At 46.3% G+C, this 16466-nt stretch overlaps 1 protein-coding gene across 7 annotated transcripts in view; it reads left to right on the top strand.

The window, feature by feature from the left end:
* Positions 1–1089: 1089 nt before the first annotated feature.
* Sergef (secretion regulating guanine nucleotide exchange factor) overlaps positions 1090–16466 on the top strand; it is a 199607-nt gene continuing 184230 nt past the window's right edge. For all 7 annotated transcript variants that reach the window (XR_013110562.1, XM_076934607.1, XM_076934604.1 and 4 more), the window contains exons 1-5: positions 1090–1189; positions 5812–5947; positions 7470–7625; positions 8589–8683; positions 14440–14500. Coding sequence is in view for 6 of the 7 variants with exons in the window: in XM_076934607.1 (XP_076790722.1) it covers positions 1130–1189; positions 5812–5947; positions 7470–7625; positions 8589–8683; positions 14440–14500 (508 nt within the window). In the remaining variant the exon portion in view is untranslated. The remainder of the gene's footprint in view (positions 1190–5811; positions 5948–7469; positions 7626–8588; positions 8684–14439; positions 14501–16466) is intronic.

Here is a 16466-nt window from a genome sequence, read left to right as displayed (position 1 = left end):
TTCCTATTACACCCTGTTGTGACTTCCTATCACATCAGGCTTGAAAGAAGTGGTCAGAGTGGCAACAGTGAACTAGTGAACGGCACATGGGAATCTCTCATGGCTTCCGGAGTAAGAGCAGCTTTGCCTGGCTTGTCTCTATCTTTCTAAGCACCACCACCATCTTTTCAAGAAACCACAGTCTGGAGGAGAAAAGACCAGGGGCGCTGCCCTCACAAGATACAGCAGGCAGTAAATGTCAGTGGCATGAACAGGTAAGACCTGGACAGTAGCTTCCGCGAGACACTTTTCAATGTGAGGGCCTAGGAGGACAGGGTGACAAGGCCCTGAGACCTGTCTGCAGAGCGGCCAGGGCTACGAATGCAGATCATCACCTTAAATGGGACATGATCTTTTATTCTCCTTCCAGATTCCAAATTCCATCCCCCCCGCACCGTGCACAATGGCACATTGTACTATTTAACTCCCACCAACATTATGACAACGTTGATAAAAAGCCTTATTATATGAAAATCTATCTTGGATGAGGAATTACCTATGCTGGTGATCAGAATTAGGGCAGATAGTGCGGGGCGGGAGGGGGAGTGTTACAGAGAGTAGGGAGAATGCAAGGGCACATCAGACAATAGCCAGCCCCAGCTGTGTCGCCAGGAGTGGGTTTCCTCAGTGGAAGGCTAACACTGTACCCAGATGCATAGAGAAACGGGTCAAGGTAGCTTCGGAAAGACTCAGGACTGGACCCTTCCCATGTTTAGCTCAGGTCCCTTCCCACCGTGCTGTGGCATCCCTGTCAGGTCATCTGCTCTGGGCAGCGTGGGGCAAGTGACGAGCTTTCTGGATTATTGAACATGGTGCAGAATTATGAGTGTGGGTGTAGTAAGGCTCCTGCGGGTGTGTTCCCTGGCGGTCGCGAGGTGAGGTCTGACAGTGCTTTGGTTGAGTCCTTGCGCCCCGGGGCAGGACCATACCCAGCCACAGCTTGCTTCAGTCCCACTGGCCCCGCCTAATCCCTAACTTTACCCCGCCTCCGTCCCGCTGGCAGCGCCCAGCTCCCGGACTCGCCCCGCCCCCTGGCCTCCGAGACCCCGCCCCGCGTCAGCCCTCCCGGAAGCGCCGGCGGAGCGTGTGCATGGCGCGGGAGTCCTGCGCCTCCGAGGCTGTCTCTGCAGCTGCCGTGCTCTTCGCCTGGGTACGTGGCTCCGCCCCCGGGCTAGGGCAGAGACTCGGGGGCGCGGAGACCCGGGAGCTCTCGGCGTCTGCGTGGGTGGCGGGCAGCTGGGAGGCGGCCGCCCAAGCCAGGGTCTTGGGTTGGAGGACCCTGGGCTGCGGCAAGGAGGAGAGGGTGCGGAGGGAGGGTCTCCTCGCGATGCCTGCGGGGCCTACTGCTAGCTGTGGGATGAGGACTGGTGGGACTGAAGCACTTCGGGAGGACCCTGCCTCCAGAGCAGAGCATCTGGGAAAGCCCTTGGCGGCCAGACTGCCTAGGAAGACAGCGTGGAGGCTTGGCAGAGAGATCCCTTGGTCCTAGAGCTCGTGGGGCCACCTGTGTCATCTAACCTTCCTTTCGCCTGGAGGATGGAAGGCTCCTTTCTAGCGCCATCACCCTGGGGAGCCTCCTGTGGATGTGAGGCCTGTGGAGTGTGGCGGCGTGAGGCGCAGACCCTGCATATTTGCTGTTACTCGGCTGTGACTGGATCTTTTCTGGGGCTGTGGAAGTCTGGGCTGGGCAGGTTTGACACTGCACTTTGAGAGACCTATGGTCATCCTTCCGTGTGACTGGAGAGGATGTTTTATACTCACGAGCGTGGGGGAATTCGTGACAGCAAGCATATGTTGGATGTTGCTGTTCTTAGTATTAAATACCAAAATTGTAATCGAATGCATGATTTTTTTAACGGCAGTCTCCTTGACTACAGCGGAGGTGTTCTGAGAGTGAGTACTGAGCCAGTGGTGTTCACATTGTCTCTCTTGGTGCCTGGCATCTTGTAGACCCCAGGGAAATATTTGTGGACTAAATAATGAATGAATGAATGAACGGATGAATGAATGAATAAAACGAATGAATGAATACCTATGTGCACAGCCGTCTGTTAATGTTTGGGAAATACATAGCTATTCCCAGTTCCTATGTTTTTCCTATTCCTATGTTTTTGCCAAAATTAGAATTTATCTATATACCTTACACTTGTTGAGTGTAAGGCTGTCAGAAAGGAGAGCATGGCTTGGCCTGGCTTTCTGGCTCAACTCCTTGAAGTAGCGCTTGAGCTAGGGTCAGCAGGGGGTTGTCGGGGTTAGTAAATGAATGTGTCGCTGTCATTTTTCAGCCGGGATACTGCTCTCTTTTTGGACAGAGGAAAAATATCTGGTAGAAAAAGGCTTTCAGCTGTGGCCTTGAATGGAGAGACAGAACAGGACTCAACTTCACTTTACTAGTGTGTTTGGAGTCCTGCTGGGGTATTCTTCCTGCTGTGTAATCGGGGTGCCTGTATTAGTTGGCCTCCACTGTCATGATAAAACACCACAGGCTGGGTTCTTAAGCAATAGAAATGTATTTTCTCGGTGTTGCACGTCCAGGATTAAGGTGTGGGCACTTTTCGTTTCTCTGGAGCCTCCTCAGGTGGCTGTTTCTTTGCGCGTGGGCATCTTTGGTGTCTTAGGAAGAAACTAGACAGACTGGACTATAGTCTCATCATCTAACTTTAATTACCTCTTTAAAGGTTGTGTCTCCAAATACAGTCATATTCTGATATGTCAGAGGTTAGGGCTTTGACATAGACATTTTGGAGGGACACATTCCATCTTCTCCCAAGTGGATGGTTGTGTGTGTGTGTGTGTGTGTGTATGTGTGTATGTTTGTATGTGTATGTATGTGTGTGCACATTGTTAGAATCCTTTGTAAAGAAGGAAGGTATGCAATTGTCATAGGGTGTATTAAATTTTCCTTTACTCAGCTTTATCCTGGGTTTAGGGCCCTTTATTGCACCACAGAAATGGATACATATCATGAACCCGGGATTGCTGTAGCCTGGCTTTGCTCTCAGGTGTTTAGCAGCCTGCAAGCCTGGTACTGGAGTAGCTGGAGAAGATAGAAACCCCAACACATACTCTCTGGTTCACTCTATGCAACAGTGTTGCACTCTACAGTGGTATTTGACAGTGCATTAAACAATGTTGCATTCCAGGGTGGAGAACTTATGCTTGACATTACAGTCTGCCAGTGCAGTGTTAGGGTTAGGAGAATAGCTATAAGACCAAGTCCCTGCCTTCATGGGGTGACTTTCTAGAAGAGGTAGATCAGTGAAGCCAGCAATGCTCTCTGTAGTGCCAAGGAATGACACAAAGAAGAGAAGGGGGATAAAGCTATGGGCGTGAGCAATAGGCAAGAGCCAGGATTCTCAACCTTGCTGATGCTGTGATCTTGGTAACCCCCAACCAGAAAATTATTTTTATTGCTACCTCATAACTGTAGTTTTGTTATGGTTATGAATTGTAATGTAATATTTTTGGAGACAGAGTTTTGCCAAAGGGGCCACAACTCACATTTTGAGAAGTGCTGGCCTAGAGTCATGTGACTTAACCTCTGGGCTGGTTCCCCATACATATCTGTTTTCTTATGGACACAGTATGAGCTAAAGAAATGGATTTCTAACTCCCTCATCCAATTGTGTGACTACGGATCATTACTTGCCTCCCCAGGCTTGAGTTTCCTCTGTAAAGTGAATGTGAATGCTCCTTAGTTGTGAGGACTAAGGGTGCCTGTCATGTGTGCAGAGACACACTTAGGTCTGTTTATTGTTCAGAAGACCCTCTTGACCTGTGCTCCCCACAAAGCTCATTCTTTATCTTGGAGTTCTGCAACTCAAGGTGGCTAGAAATACCCAAGAGGTGGGGTGATTTCATTAAGTGTGTGTTTTGCATTCATACCTTGGTAGTTTTTTTTTTTTTTTTTAAAAAGATTTATTTATTTTATGTATATGAGACACAGCAGAAGACGGCATCAGACCCCATTACAGATGGTTGTGAGCCACCATGTGGTTGCTGGGAATTGAACTCAGGACCTCTGGAAGAGATGAAGAGCAGTCTGTGCTCTTAACCGCTGAGCCATCTCTCCAGCCCTTGGTAGTTATTTTAAGCCAAGTGTTCTCATTTATGTGCCCTTAAAAAAACCAAAAAACCAAAAAACAAACCACACACACACACACACACACACACACACACAAACCTAGTATTTAAATGGCTCTACTCCTCACCTCCGAAAGAATCAGCTTGGGAGTAGATACTTGAAGAGATAAGACTTTCTGAAGTACTGAGATAATTCTCCTTGTGGGTGAGCATTAGGCCCTTTACAGTGTCTGTTCACTATTGTGTTTGTACCTTTTGTTACTGAGATGTTACTGTTTCTCTGTGTAGCCCTGGCTGTCCTGGAACTCACTCTGTAGACCAGGCTGGCCTCGAACTCAGAAATCCGCCTGCCTCTGCCTCCCAAGTGCAGGGATTAAAGGCGTGTGCCACCACCGCCCGGCCATGGCCTCTGTCTTTACAGCATCTTTCTGATATATACTTGTGTACATGTTGAATTCTTTTCTGGGCCTGTTACCTAGCTGTAAGGATTTCAGATAAGAGACTTTTTTCCTTCCGGTGCTAGGGATTGAACCTAGGAACTTGGACATGCTAGGCAAGCACTTTTATCGCTCTGCTCTACGCCTGTACCTGTACCATGTATGGACTTGATAGTGTGAGTCCACCGGGGGATCTGAATCTTAGAGTTGTCAAATGCTATACTTGGAAAGGCCCTTTAGAGATCATTGTCCAGCTTTTGCTCTGGACAGATGAAATGATGAGGCCTCGGGACACTGTATCCTTAGCTAACTGAATACAGAAAAGTCACTGCTTCCTAGTGAGGATGCAGGTGGGGAGGCAAAGCGAACCCCAGAGTGTTTCCTGCTACTCCCCCCTGCCCCCACTCCATCCTTACCTTTAATCTTTCTTTTTCCTAGCTTTCCTAGATAAATAGCTTTTATCAGAGGGGATCCTTGGGCTGATTCCCAAAGGCAGTTGAGTCTTGGTTGGTTTTTATTGTCCATGTGACACAACATGGACTCATCTGGGAAGAGAAATGTCAGTTGAAAGCCTCAATCATATTGGCCTGTGAGAGATTATCTTTTTTTTTTTTTTTTTTTTATTTTTTCGAGACAGGGTTTCTCTGTGTAGCCCTGGCTGTCCTGGAACTCACTCTGTAGACCAGGCTGGCCTCGAACTCAGAAATCCACTTGCCTCTGCCTCCCAAGTGCTGGGATTAAAGGCGTGCACCACCACTGCCCAGCCGAGAGATTATCTTGATTGATAGATTGTTGTGGAAGGTCCAGTCCACTGTGGGTGGCACTATGGCTGATGGACCTGGGCTGTATAAGAGAGTTCATGGAGCGAACAGTTAGTGTTCTTCATGACTTCTGTTCGAGTGCCTGCCCTTTCTCTCATTGATGGACTATGACCTGGAAGTGTAAGCTACAACAAACCCTTTCCTTCCCTAAATCAATTTTGGTCCCTTCTCCCAGCAACACAAAGGAAACTAGGTTGTATACCTGAAGGGAAAGGTGAAACACGTGATTCTGAATGTCAAGGACTCCTCTGAAATCATGATGCTCACAGATGGGCCTGGTTTTTTTCAACACAGATTGCCCAAGACAGCCTCCTGAGAATGGGTATTGAAATGCCATGGGCTCTGGGAAGTGTGTCAGGGCAGGGAGACTGACAGGGAAGATGGATGCTGACATCTGGGGGCTTCTCATCCTTGTTGTATTTTATCCCTAGGGTGCAAACAGCTATGGGCAACTTGGTCTTGGACATAAGGAAGATGTGTTTCTGCCCCAGCAACTGAGTGACTTCTGTAAACCTGGGTGTATCAAGAGTGTCACAGGAGGAGGAGGGCATTCTGTAGTTGTCACAGGTAATTCTCCTCACAAATGGATAGCCACTCACTTTTGTATTGAGATATTTTCCCCCTTGGATGTTACCTTGCCATCCATTTGTCTTTTGTATTTCTCAGAGAGCAGTATTTATTTTTGTGAAAGAGCCAAATAACCATTAAGGGGATTGTAGCTTGTCAGAGCATGAACTTCTGAGTTCTTTAAAGATCTTGCTCCTTACCCCCACATACAAATGAGGCTCAGAGAGGAAGGCTTCAGGTTATAAAGTGAATTGGTAGACATGTAACAACCTGTTTTAAGTTTCACTTTGAAGCCTCTGCAAGTAGGTGAAATACCCGTTTTGATCAAGAACCTTACCTTGTCCTTAAATTGTGCCTAGTTCAGAGAGTGCTGAGCCTGGGTGCCACACATGCTTCAGCTCAGGGAAGGATGATTAAGAACGGGATCTGTGATGTCAAACTCCCAGGGCTCAGATGCCCATTCTGTGGCTCCTTAGCTCCACAGCGTTGGCAAAGAATCTCCCTGGACCACAGTGTTCTCCTTATACTTCTGTTGCAGCGATAAAATGCCTGACCAAAAGCATCTGGGGGAGAAGAGCTCTATTTGACTGAATATTCTACTAACCTTGCAACATTGCAGGGAGTTAAAGCAGGGACTTGGAGCATCACCTGCACGGTGGAGAGCAGAAAGAGAAACAAAGGCATGTTTGCCTGCTTGCTGCTTGTACTCAGCCAGCTTTCTCACAGTGAAGGGTCCAGCCTGTGAGATGTAGTGCCCATGTTCAGATGGGGCATCCCTATCTCAATTAATAGTCAGGACAATCCACAGACACGCTCATAAACCAACCTGCTCTGGATCATTTCTCACTAGGATGCTCCTTCCAAGCGATTCTAGGTTGTGTCAAGTTTGATAGTGAACGCTAAACAGCACACTCATTTTTTTCTTCACCTGTCCTGTGGGTATGATATCAGTAGATGAACTCAAGGCATTTTCAGGGCTGTATTAGGGCTGTTACAGGGCTTTGGTATTCATGTCTCCATGGACTCCTCTCTCCCTTTGTAAAGAAATTATAGAAACTATACAGTTGTACCGATATAAAGTAACAATGCCCAAGTTTCTATTATATGTGAATTATTGTTACATTAAAATCACCTTAAAAACAATTTAAAATTAAGCTATCCCTATGGACCTTTCAAAGTATAGACATGTCAGGAAAGGGCTTGCATGTTCAGCTCTTGGGACAGCTCTTGGCACAGTCTAAGTATTGAGTTGGTGTTGGTTTTCTTGTGGAGAAGTAGATGCTCCAATTTGGTGATTGTTTGGCACTGATTATGGAGCTGAGAGTTTCTATTTATACATTAGATTTGAGACCCTTGGCCTGATGTCTTTGGTTCCAGAACATATTAGCACACATTAATATTAACATTAACATGGGCAAGAAGCCTTTTGTCTATGGCTCCAAGTAATTCATGGTAACTCTTTCTTACTTTGGCAGTTGTGGCTCTCCATGTGGGCTCTAACAGGCAGCTTTCTGATTTGCAGATGGAGGAGGTCTTTTTGTTTGTGGCCTGAATAAAGATGGGCAGTTGGGGCTTGGTCACACAGAGGAAGTTCTGTGTTTTACCATCTGTAAGCCTCTCTTTGGTTGTCCCATCCGACAGGTGGCCTGTGGCTGGGATTTCACCATCATGCTCACAGGTAAGTTCACTCTTGGGTAAATATCTCCACCAAAGCTTTGGGTGATAAACAGGGCAGTGGGGGACCCTGATTAAATAAAAATCTCTGTGCCTTTAAGAGATAAATTAAACACCTCCACCCAAACACCCCACCCTTAAACCACAGGTGTTCTCTATAGCCATGTAGGGAAATTGTAGGATGCCTGTTACAAAGAAAGTTTTAACTATAAAAGAAACCAGGCTGGAATACATTTGTCAGAGACTGGGGATGGACTAGATCTTTTGAAGTGGTCATTTCGAGTCCCCGAAGTTCATGAGAACTGTGTGCCTGCTCTAGGTGGCCAGGAGTGACTTTTAGAGTTATGAGTAATGTGCCAGGTGTCCTAGTTAGGGTTTCTGTTTGCTCCCATGAAACACCATGACCTAAAGCAACTAGGAGAGGAAAGGGTTTATTAGGCCTCTGCTTCCACATCACTGTTCTTCACTGAGAGAAGTCAGGACAAGAACTCAAGGAGGCCTGGAACCTGGAGGCAGGGGAATGGCAGAGGCCATGGAAGGGTGCTGCTTACTGGCTTACTTAACCTGCTTCCTTATAGAAACCAGGGCACTAGCCCAGGGATGGTGTCTCTCTTACAGGGGAAACCTGTACTATGCCAGGCCATACATGTCCCTCCATTTCCCCAGACTATGCAGGCGATTGTATGGGGAAATTCAGAAAGGAGGGAGGCCCAGAGTATCACAGTGCACAGAGTTTGTCCCATGGGAACCTGGGAAGTGGCGTGGAAATGTGAAATGGGGGTTAGGTATTCACTGCCATTCTCTCACTCCTGTAGTAGGCCCTGGGCTAAGTGTTCTACACTGGTGATCTACCAGAAAAGAAGAGAAGTGGCCAGAAGACTTTGGGGCACACGATCTCTGCTGTTTTCCCATTGGTCACAGACATCTCCCTTCTTAGATTTGTAATCCAAATGCTTATGTTTTGCAGAAAGAGGTCAAGTTCTGTCATGTGGATCCAATGCCTTTGGTCAGTTAGGTGTGCCACATGGCCCTCACAGATGTGTGGTTCCCCAGGTCATTGAGGTGAGGACATCTCAGTTTTATTTTGTTGTTTCTAGGCTGTTCCATTTAGCCTTACCCATAATGAAAGACTGGGTGGTAGGTCCTTGAAGACCCACGGAGTTGTAGAACTTGAGTTGAAAATAAGTTCTTTTGTTAGAAATCAGTTTGAGGGGATCACTGCTGTGTAGGAGAATCTGTTCTTCATGCACGTTATAAGAGTTTATGAACGAAGGCAGTAGAGATGCACCTTACATGCGCATCATTAATCATGGGAGCTGTGTTACAAACAGGGCCAAAGAGATGCGATTTGCCTCAAGACACTAAGTCTGGGGTCTGGGGAGTTGGCTTAAGGGGTAAAGCACTTGCTATGCAATCATGAAGGCTTTGGTTTGGGTCTCCAGAATCTATTTACAGCTGGGGACAACCAAACAGAGAGCTTGGCTGGCGAAAACAAAGTGAAAGGGAGAGACCGTGTCCTCTGACCGCCACATGCATGAAAGGTGGATGCCAACATTTTCAGACCTACATACTTAGACATATATCACACACATACACATACACACACACACACACACACACACACACACAGAGAGATTTAAAAAAAAAAAAAAAAGACAGTAGATTTTGTAAATGGTAGTCCAGGAAGGTCCTGCAGAAATGTCATATATTTTTATAAAATTTTATAAAAGCCCCACTTAAAAACAAGTAAACAGCTGAAATTAAGTTTTTATTTGTTTTTTTTTTGTTGTTTTTGTTTTTTTTTTTGTTTTTTTTTTTTTTTTTGTTTTTTTTGTTTTTTTTTTCGAGACAGGGTTTCTCTGTGTAGCCCTGGCTGTCCTGGAGCTCACTCTGTAGACCAGGCTGGCCTCGAACTCAGAAATCCACCTGCCTCTGCCTCTGAAATTAAGTTTTAAATAAAAACTTTATTGAGATATGCCTCAGATACTGTTGAATTTATTTCTTTGAAATGTATACATCAGTGTTCCTCAGTTTGTTCTCAGAAGTAGCCGCCACAGTCATTATCTAAGTTACAACATTTGGCCAAAAGGAAGTCTACACTCAGTAGCAGTGGCTTCCTGTCTTCCCCTCCCCCAGTCCCTGGTGGCCACCTGTCTACCTCGTGTGTGCATTTATGTGTTCTAGCCATTTTATAGAAATACAGTTGTATAACATGTGGCCTTTTGTGTGACTCCATGCACTATTTTCAAATTTTAGTATTTAAAAAAAAAGACTTACTTATTTTCATTTTATGTATATGGATGTCTTGCCTATGTGTATGTCTGTGAACCATGGGGGCCGGAAGAAGGCATTGGATATTGGAAGTTGAGTTATAGACAGTTGTAAGCCCCCATGTGGGTGGTGAGAACTGAACCCAGGTCCTCTGGAAGAACAGCCAGTGCTTTTAACTACTGAGCTTCTTTCTAATAATCTTGATTCTTGTTTTTTAAAAATACAGAGTCTCATGTAGCCTGGGCTGCCCTCAAACATGTTATGTAACTAAGAGTGGACTCGAACTCCTGATTCCCCTGCTTCCACCTCCCATGGTGGTAACAGACGCATAACCACACCCCACCTCACCTTAGAAACTTTTAAAACTAATTTAATCTGCCCAAGCTATTGTTGTTTATATAAAGACAAATAAAACATTTGTGAGTAAGGTATTTCCCACTTGATATTTTGTACTGGGGCTCTGAACTCTGTGCATAATTTACGGGTTGCTTTGAGTCTGATCACATGCATGCGTTTAGTGTCAGTGAGTAGCGCTGGCCATGGCTGAGAGCAGATGGAAAAGAGGACTTTCAGCGTTGTTTGGGGCTCTTTTCATGACATCCCATAGTACAGGTTTATGAAATTTATGTGTGTCTGACTTTGCTTTCTATTGCTGTGATAACATCATAATTCAAAATAACGTAGGGAGGAAAGGGTTTACCTTGTCTTACAACTCCCAGGTCACACTTCATCACTGAGGAGGGTCAAGGTACAGACTTAAGGCAGGAACCTGATGGCAGGAACTGAAGCAGAGGTGTGGAGGAACATTGCTTCCTGGCTCACTTTCAGCTTCATGTTCTGTTGCTTTTCCTTTACCTCCCAGGACCCGCTGTCTAGGAGTGGCACCGCTCACAGTGGACTGGGCTCTCCCCATCAGTTGCTAATCAAGACAATGTCCTACTGACTTGCCTACAGGCCAGTCTTATGGAAGTTTTTTCTCAATCATGATTCCATTTTCCCATATGATTCTAGTTTTTGTCAAGTCGGGGCAGGGAAAGCACAGTATTGTAAGTGGTCCTGATGTGAATAGGAAAAGTTTCAGGAATATACTGAACTCAGAATAAATTTTACTACCTCAATGAAATTCACCCCTGCTGCCGACTAATCCCTATACTCTGAGGGCTGGGAGATGCGTTCTCATTGGACAGTTTGAGTCTGTTTCTGTTGTCTCGTGGAGTTCAGTTGCCGCCCCCGTAGCCTGTTACTTGGGGGTAAAGGTTCCCAAAGCCTGTATACAAGTCTAGTTCTACAGAGCTCTGGGGCTCCATTGTAACTCCCAGGTGCAAATAGGTGGCCTTGTAAGAACCTACACATGTTATAATTAATTTAGTTTAATTATAGTTGATATAATTAAAGAAGACAGGAAGGAACAATGGTTAAAATATGCTGGATGACATAGTAACAGAACACTTTGACAAGCTGTCTACCGTATAGCAATGGGAGTAAGAAGAGGCAGAGACTCCATTTGTGACGGCAGCTGCCATGTGTAGGCACTGGATGTAGGTATCGAGGACACTAGTGGTTAGGACCCGTTTTACCACCTGAGAGAGTTATAATTTAGTGACACATGATAAATACATGCAGTGTTATTGTCATGATAGAATCACGATGCTTGTATAGTCCCAAGGAAAAACTGGACTTCTGCCTAACAGGAAGCTTAGCAGCTAACTCTTAGAATTGAGCTGAGGTTTTCCCTGGCTTGGGATAGGAGCATGCAGAACAGGTGCCAAAGAAGAACATTCTAGACCAAAGGAATAGTGTGGACATGTGTGTGGAAGCATAAAAAAGAAGGTCTTGGATGCCACCAGCAAGTGGTCAGGCTGGAATAGGAGGAAAAGATGGAAGTATGGGCCTGGTATGGGGGGGAGTGGAGTGGCGACTATAAGGTAAGAACACACGGAGATGGGCCTGGCCTGTGGGGTATTTTTAGAAAAAAGAAAGGAAAATAGGAAAGAAGAGTCATCTACATAAACTATATTAGTAGCTAGATTTTATTCTGCCCAAGGCTCATGTGATTGGAAACTCCACTGTCAGAAATAGAGTCTCTAGAAGGGAGGCCAGAGTCCTCTTTATGTTGGTCAGACTACATCGGGTGTGATGAATTCTTTTGTGCATTGGTGCACAGGCTCTGGGCATAATGGCCAATAAGACTCACTCTCTGCCTTTACACTGTTCCTTAGAGAGATTGAGGGCCAGGAGTGTAGCTCAGGTGGTAGCGTGTTTGCCCAGCATCTGGGAAGTACTTAGTGTAATCCCTAACATAAACTGGATATGGTGGTGCATGCATTTAATCCCAGTACTTGGGAGGTGAGGCAGGGGGATCAGAAGCTCAAGTTTATCTTTGACTCCATGGTGAGTTTGAGGCAAGCCTGGGATAGATGAGGACGTAGGGGAAGAAGGAATCCAGAACAAATTCAGAGGTGGGAATCTCAGAGACAGCTGCTGCAACTGGGCTGTCTGTCTAGAGGGTTCATTAGTTATCCACTGTAGTGTGATAAGCATCAGCCCATCTCGTCTGAGGGTCAGGAATGAGACCTCTGAGCTGGTCTTTCACAAGGTAGCAGTGAAGACATAGCCAGGCCTGTGTACAGGCCTCCATGGGCTGGACTGAGGCAGTGACAGTGCTTCTGGTGAGAGTCACAGTTCCTTGCTGTGAGGGCCTCTCTGTGTGATTATTCAGATCTGGCAGCTGGCTTTCTTAAGGGAGGCCTCAGTGCCTTTTCTCACCCTCTCTGACTCACTGCTCCTTTATTCTTTCCATTAGAAGTGTGTCACTAAGGCCAGCCCACACAGGGGAGGGGAATCACGCTCTGCGACTTGAAGGGAGTAGTATCAAAGAATATGAGGACCTATTTTTAAAACTGCCACAAGATGTAGCAGAGAGGACATGACAACTGTCTTCAAATATTTGGAAAGCTTTGTCAGAAGCTAAAGGCAGCTGGGTTTGGCTCCACCTAGAGATACATGGAGGTTTGCAAGGATGGAGAGGTAAGCCCAGGGGCATGATGAGTCCTGTGTGACCGGAGGCAGGTACTGGGCAGGGGCTGAATGAGCACCTAAGGAAGAGCTGTACCCTTGGTAGGTATGAGACTCTGTCAGAAGGGAAGGGTAGAGCCCTTGCTATGTAAGTCGTATTGGAGCACAGCCATGCTTTCTCATACGTAGCTGTTTGATGTTACAGAGCTGAGCTGTGTGGCAGGAACCATATGGTATTTGTCTGTTTAAAGGAAATGTTTACTAACTATCGGACTGGATGACTTTGGAGGTCCCCGCCCCGCTACCTTTGAGACGATAGTACAATGTGGCGCTCTGATATGATATGTTTTAAAAAGTTATTTTACAGGGCTGGGAGATGGCTCGGCGGTAAGAGTGCTTGTTGTGCAAGCATGAGAACCTGGATTTGGATCTCTAGAACTCATGCAAAAATAGTCAAGCCGTAGGGGCTAGAGAGCTGACTCAGCTGTTAACTGCTGGGCCTGTGCACCTCACTTGTTGCTCTTGCTGAAGACCTGGGTTCAGTTCCCAGTACCCACATGCTAGCTCACAACTATTTGTGTCTACACTTCCATGGAATCTGATATCTCTGCCAACCATCACAGGCACCAGGCATGCATGTGGCACACATACATACATACATACATACAGGAAGAACAGTCATACACAGTAAGTAAAATAAATATTTTTAAGAATCCAGATATGACTGTGTATGCCTGTCAGCCCAGCTCTGAGGGAATTCAATGGCCACCAACCTGGCTGAAACAGTGAGCAGCCAGTGTCTTCCTCTGGCCTCCATGTGCATCCGCATACTCACGTCCATGCAACACATACACACACACACATACACATACATACATGCGTGCACACACATACAAAACACATATATACACACATACACATGCCCACATGTTCCCACGTGTACATGCACACATATACACAACACACATATACATGCCCACATGTCCCTGTGTGCACACACACATATACACACGCAACACACACATATATAACACATATATACACACATATACAACATACACACATACCACACATACACAACATACACACACAACACACATACATACATGCATGCACATGTACACACAACACATATATATACACATACACATGCCCACATGTCCTTGTGTGCATATACACACATACACACAACACATATGTACACACACATGCCTACATGTCCCCGTGCTCACACACACATACATATAAGCATACATAACACCACACATACACACACACACACACATATATACATATATATATATACATATACACGCCCATGCCCACATGCTCCTGTGTGCGTGCACACACAGACATAAGTGTGCATGCACACACATACACATATACATTTTATCCATCAATAGATATAAAAGCCTTTATGTGTGAGCATGTTGGGTGGGGCTGCTTCAAGCTGCATTGAGTTTGTACATGAGTTACAGAAGAGGTTTTAGACGAATGACTCTGAGACTAAATCTGTTCTTTTCTTTGGACAGTGCCTGAGAGAGAAGGTTGTCTGTGTTGCTGCTGGACTGAGGCATGCATTAGCCACCACAGGTGAGATCACTCAGCCTTTGTTTCCCAAGTGAGCCCATCTGCGCAATAGAGCATCAGGAGGAGACTCTGTAAGGAGCGTTGGGAAGGGTTCTGCCCTGGTGTTGCTCTGACTGAAAGGAGAGACCATGAAGTGCAAGTCTTTAGCCAGTGTGAGGAAGGAAGCGAGCTGCCTGGCTCTTTTTGTTGTAGATGTGGAATTGTCATCATTTCATTCTCCCATTTACTCCTCACAGCCAAGGAGTGTGTGAGTTAGTCTTTTTAAACTCCATGAAGAGTTTGTGGAAGCATTTGTGAGTGAGGCAAGGGAGAGCTAGAGACCATCAGTGTAGACTCGCAGTGAGCGGTGTTGCCTTCCCACTGGATTCTAACATTTGTTGATTGAAAAGCTTCAAGTGAGCTGATTTCTGTATGTGAGTGGGCGGAGGGACCAACAGCATGTATGGGGGTGTGGGGCAGGTGGCATTGAGTAAATGGGGCTCTGGCCTGGCTTGAAGGGTCCTAGAAAACAATTGGTACATAGAGAGTTCCTTTTAAAAAGGGGTGAGGTGGGGGCAAACTTGTCTCAAAGGCATGAGGATCTGAGTTCAAATCTACGAACAGTGGTGGTAAGGTGAGAAGGGGAGACAGGTAGGTCCCTGGGGCTCGCTGCCAGCCAGGCTAGCCTACTTGATGAAGCTCTAGACAAGTGAAACTCCTTACCTTAGTTAAAGACTGAAGACATTTGAGGAATGCCACCAGTGCCAAATACTAGCTTCTACACGCATCTGCATGCCCATGCACGAATACACATGTGTGTGTGTTTGAACAGATGCTTGGGAGAGAAAGGGAGAGGGAGAGAGAAGCTAGCTGTACTCAGAGGAGAGAAACTAGGAAGCGGAGGAATTAGACACTCAGGGATGGGTGGGGGAGCTTCACCCTTCAGGGTTTCCCCTTTTTAATTTCTGCACTTGCTTCTCTTGGACTGTGTCTGTGTTCATCTCCTGTGGCTGCCAAGTTTCCATGCTGTGCGAGTCCAGGTGTGGGTGGGCAAGGGCAGAAAGGGGAGGAAGGAGGTCTGTGATGCTATGCCAGTCGGCTCCTGTGGCGTACGGCTGCTTAAACCTTCTCTTAGAGTGAGATCACGAGATGACTCATGGTTAAGAGCACCGGCGGCTCTTCCAGAGGATCCAGGTTTGGTGCCCAGCATACACACACCACCTCATAATGGTCTGTAACTCCAGTACCAGATCTGACCCTGTCTTCTGGCCTCCATGAGCACCAGGCATGCATGTAGAGAACAGACGAACATGCAGACAAAGCATTCATACACATACAAATTTTTAAAAAGTGAACTCTTGTGTTTTGAGGGAATTATAGACCTACATGAAGTTGTTAAAAACAAAACAGATTCCCCATGAGTTCTTTTCGCCGCTTCCCTCTGTGGTAACATCATGTGGAATTGACAGGGCAGTAGCTCGGCTGGGATCTGATGCTGACACAGTGAGGATGCAGAGGGACTTCATCTCCACAAGGTCTCTCCTGCTGGTGCGGGTGGCCACACTCACTTCCTGCTGCTTCCAGCTTCTTAGCGCTTGTCAGCCATTCCTGTTTCCTGTGTCTGTAATGTCACTTCTGAAATGTTCTCAGATGCCCAGTACAGTATGTAACCTCTTGGGCTTGGCTTTCCTTCATGTCATAGTTCCCTGGGGATCTCTCTTCGCTGTGTGTCTCCATGACTGATTGCTTTGAGCGATGAGAAGTATGGTATGGAGGTGTTACTGGGTTAGCCTGCCAGAGCTGTTGCAACAAAATACTGCAGCCCAAATGGCTTAATTAACAAAAATTCGTTTTCTCACTGTTCGAGAGGCTTTTAGCCCAGAATGAGCGTCATTAAGACTGGTTTCTGGTGACACTTTTCTTGGCTTCGATGGCCCCCTTCTCACTGTGTCCTCACAGGCTTCTTTGTCCATCTGTACAGAGAAATCTC

This window comes from Arvicanthis niloticus, chromosome 1 (assembly GCF_011762505.2).
Source record: "Arvicanthis niloticus isolate mArvNil1 chromosome 1, mArvNil1.pat.X, whole genome shotgun sequence".
NCBI lineage: Eukaryota > Metazoa > Chordata > Mammalia > Rodentia > Muridae > Arvicanthis > Arvicanthis niloticus.
This window is presented reverse-complemented; position numbering and strand designations above follow the sequence as displayed.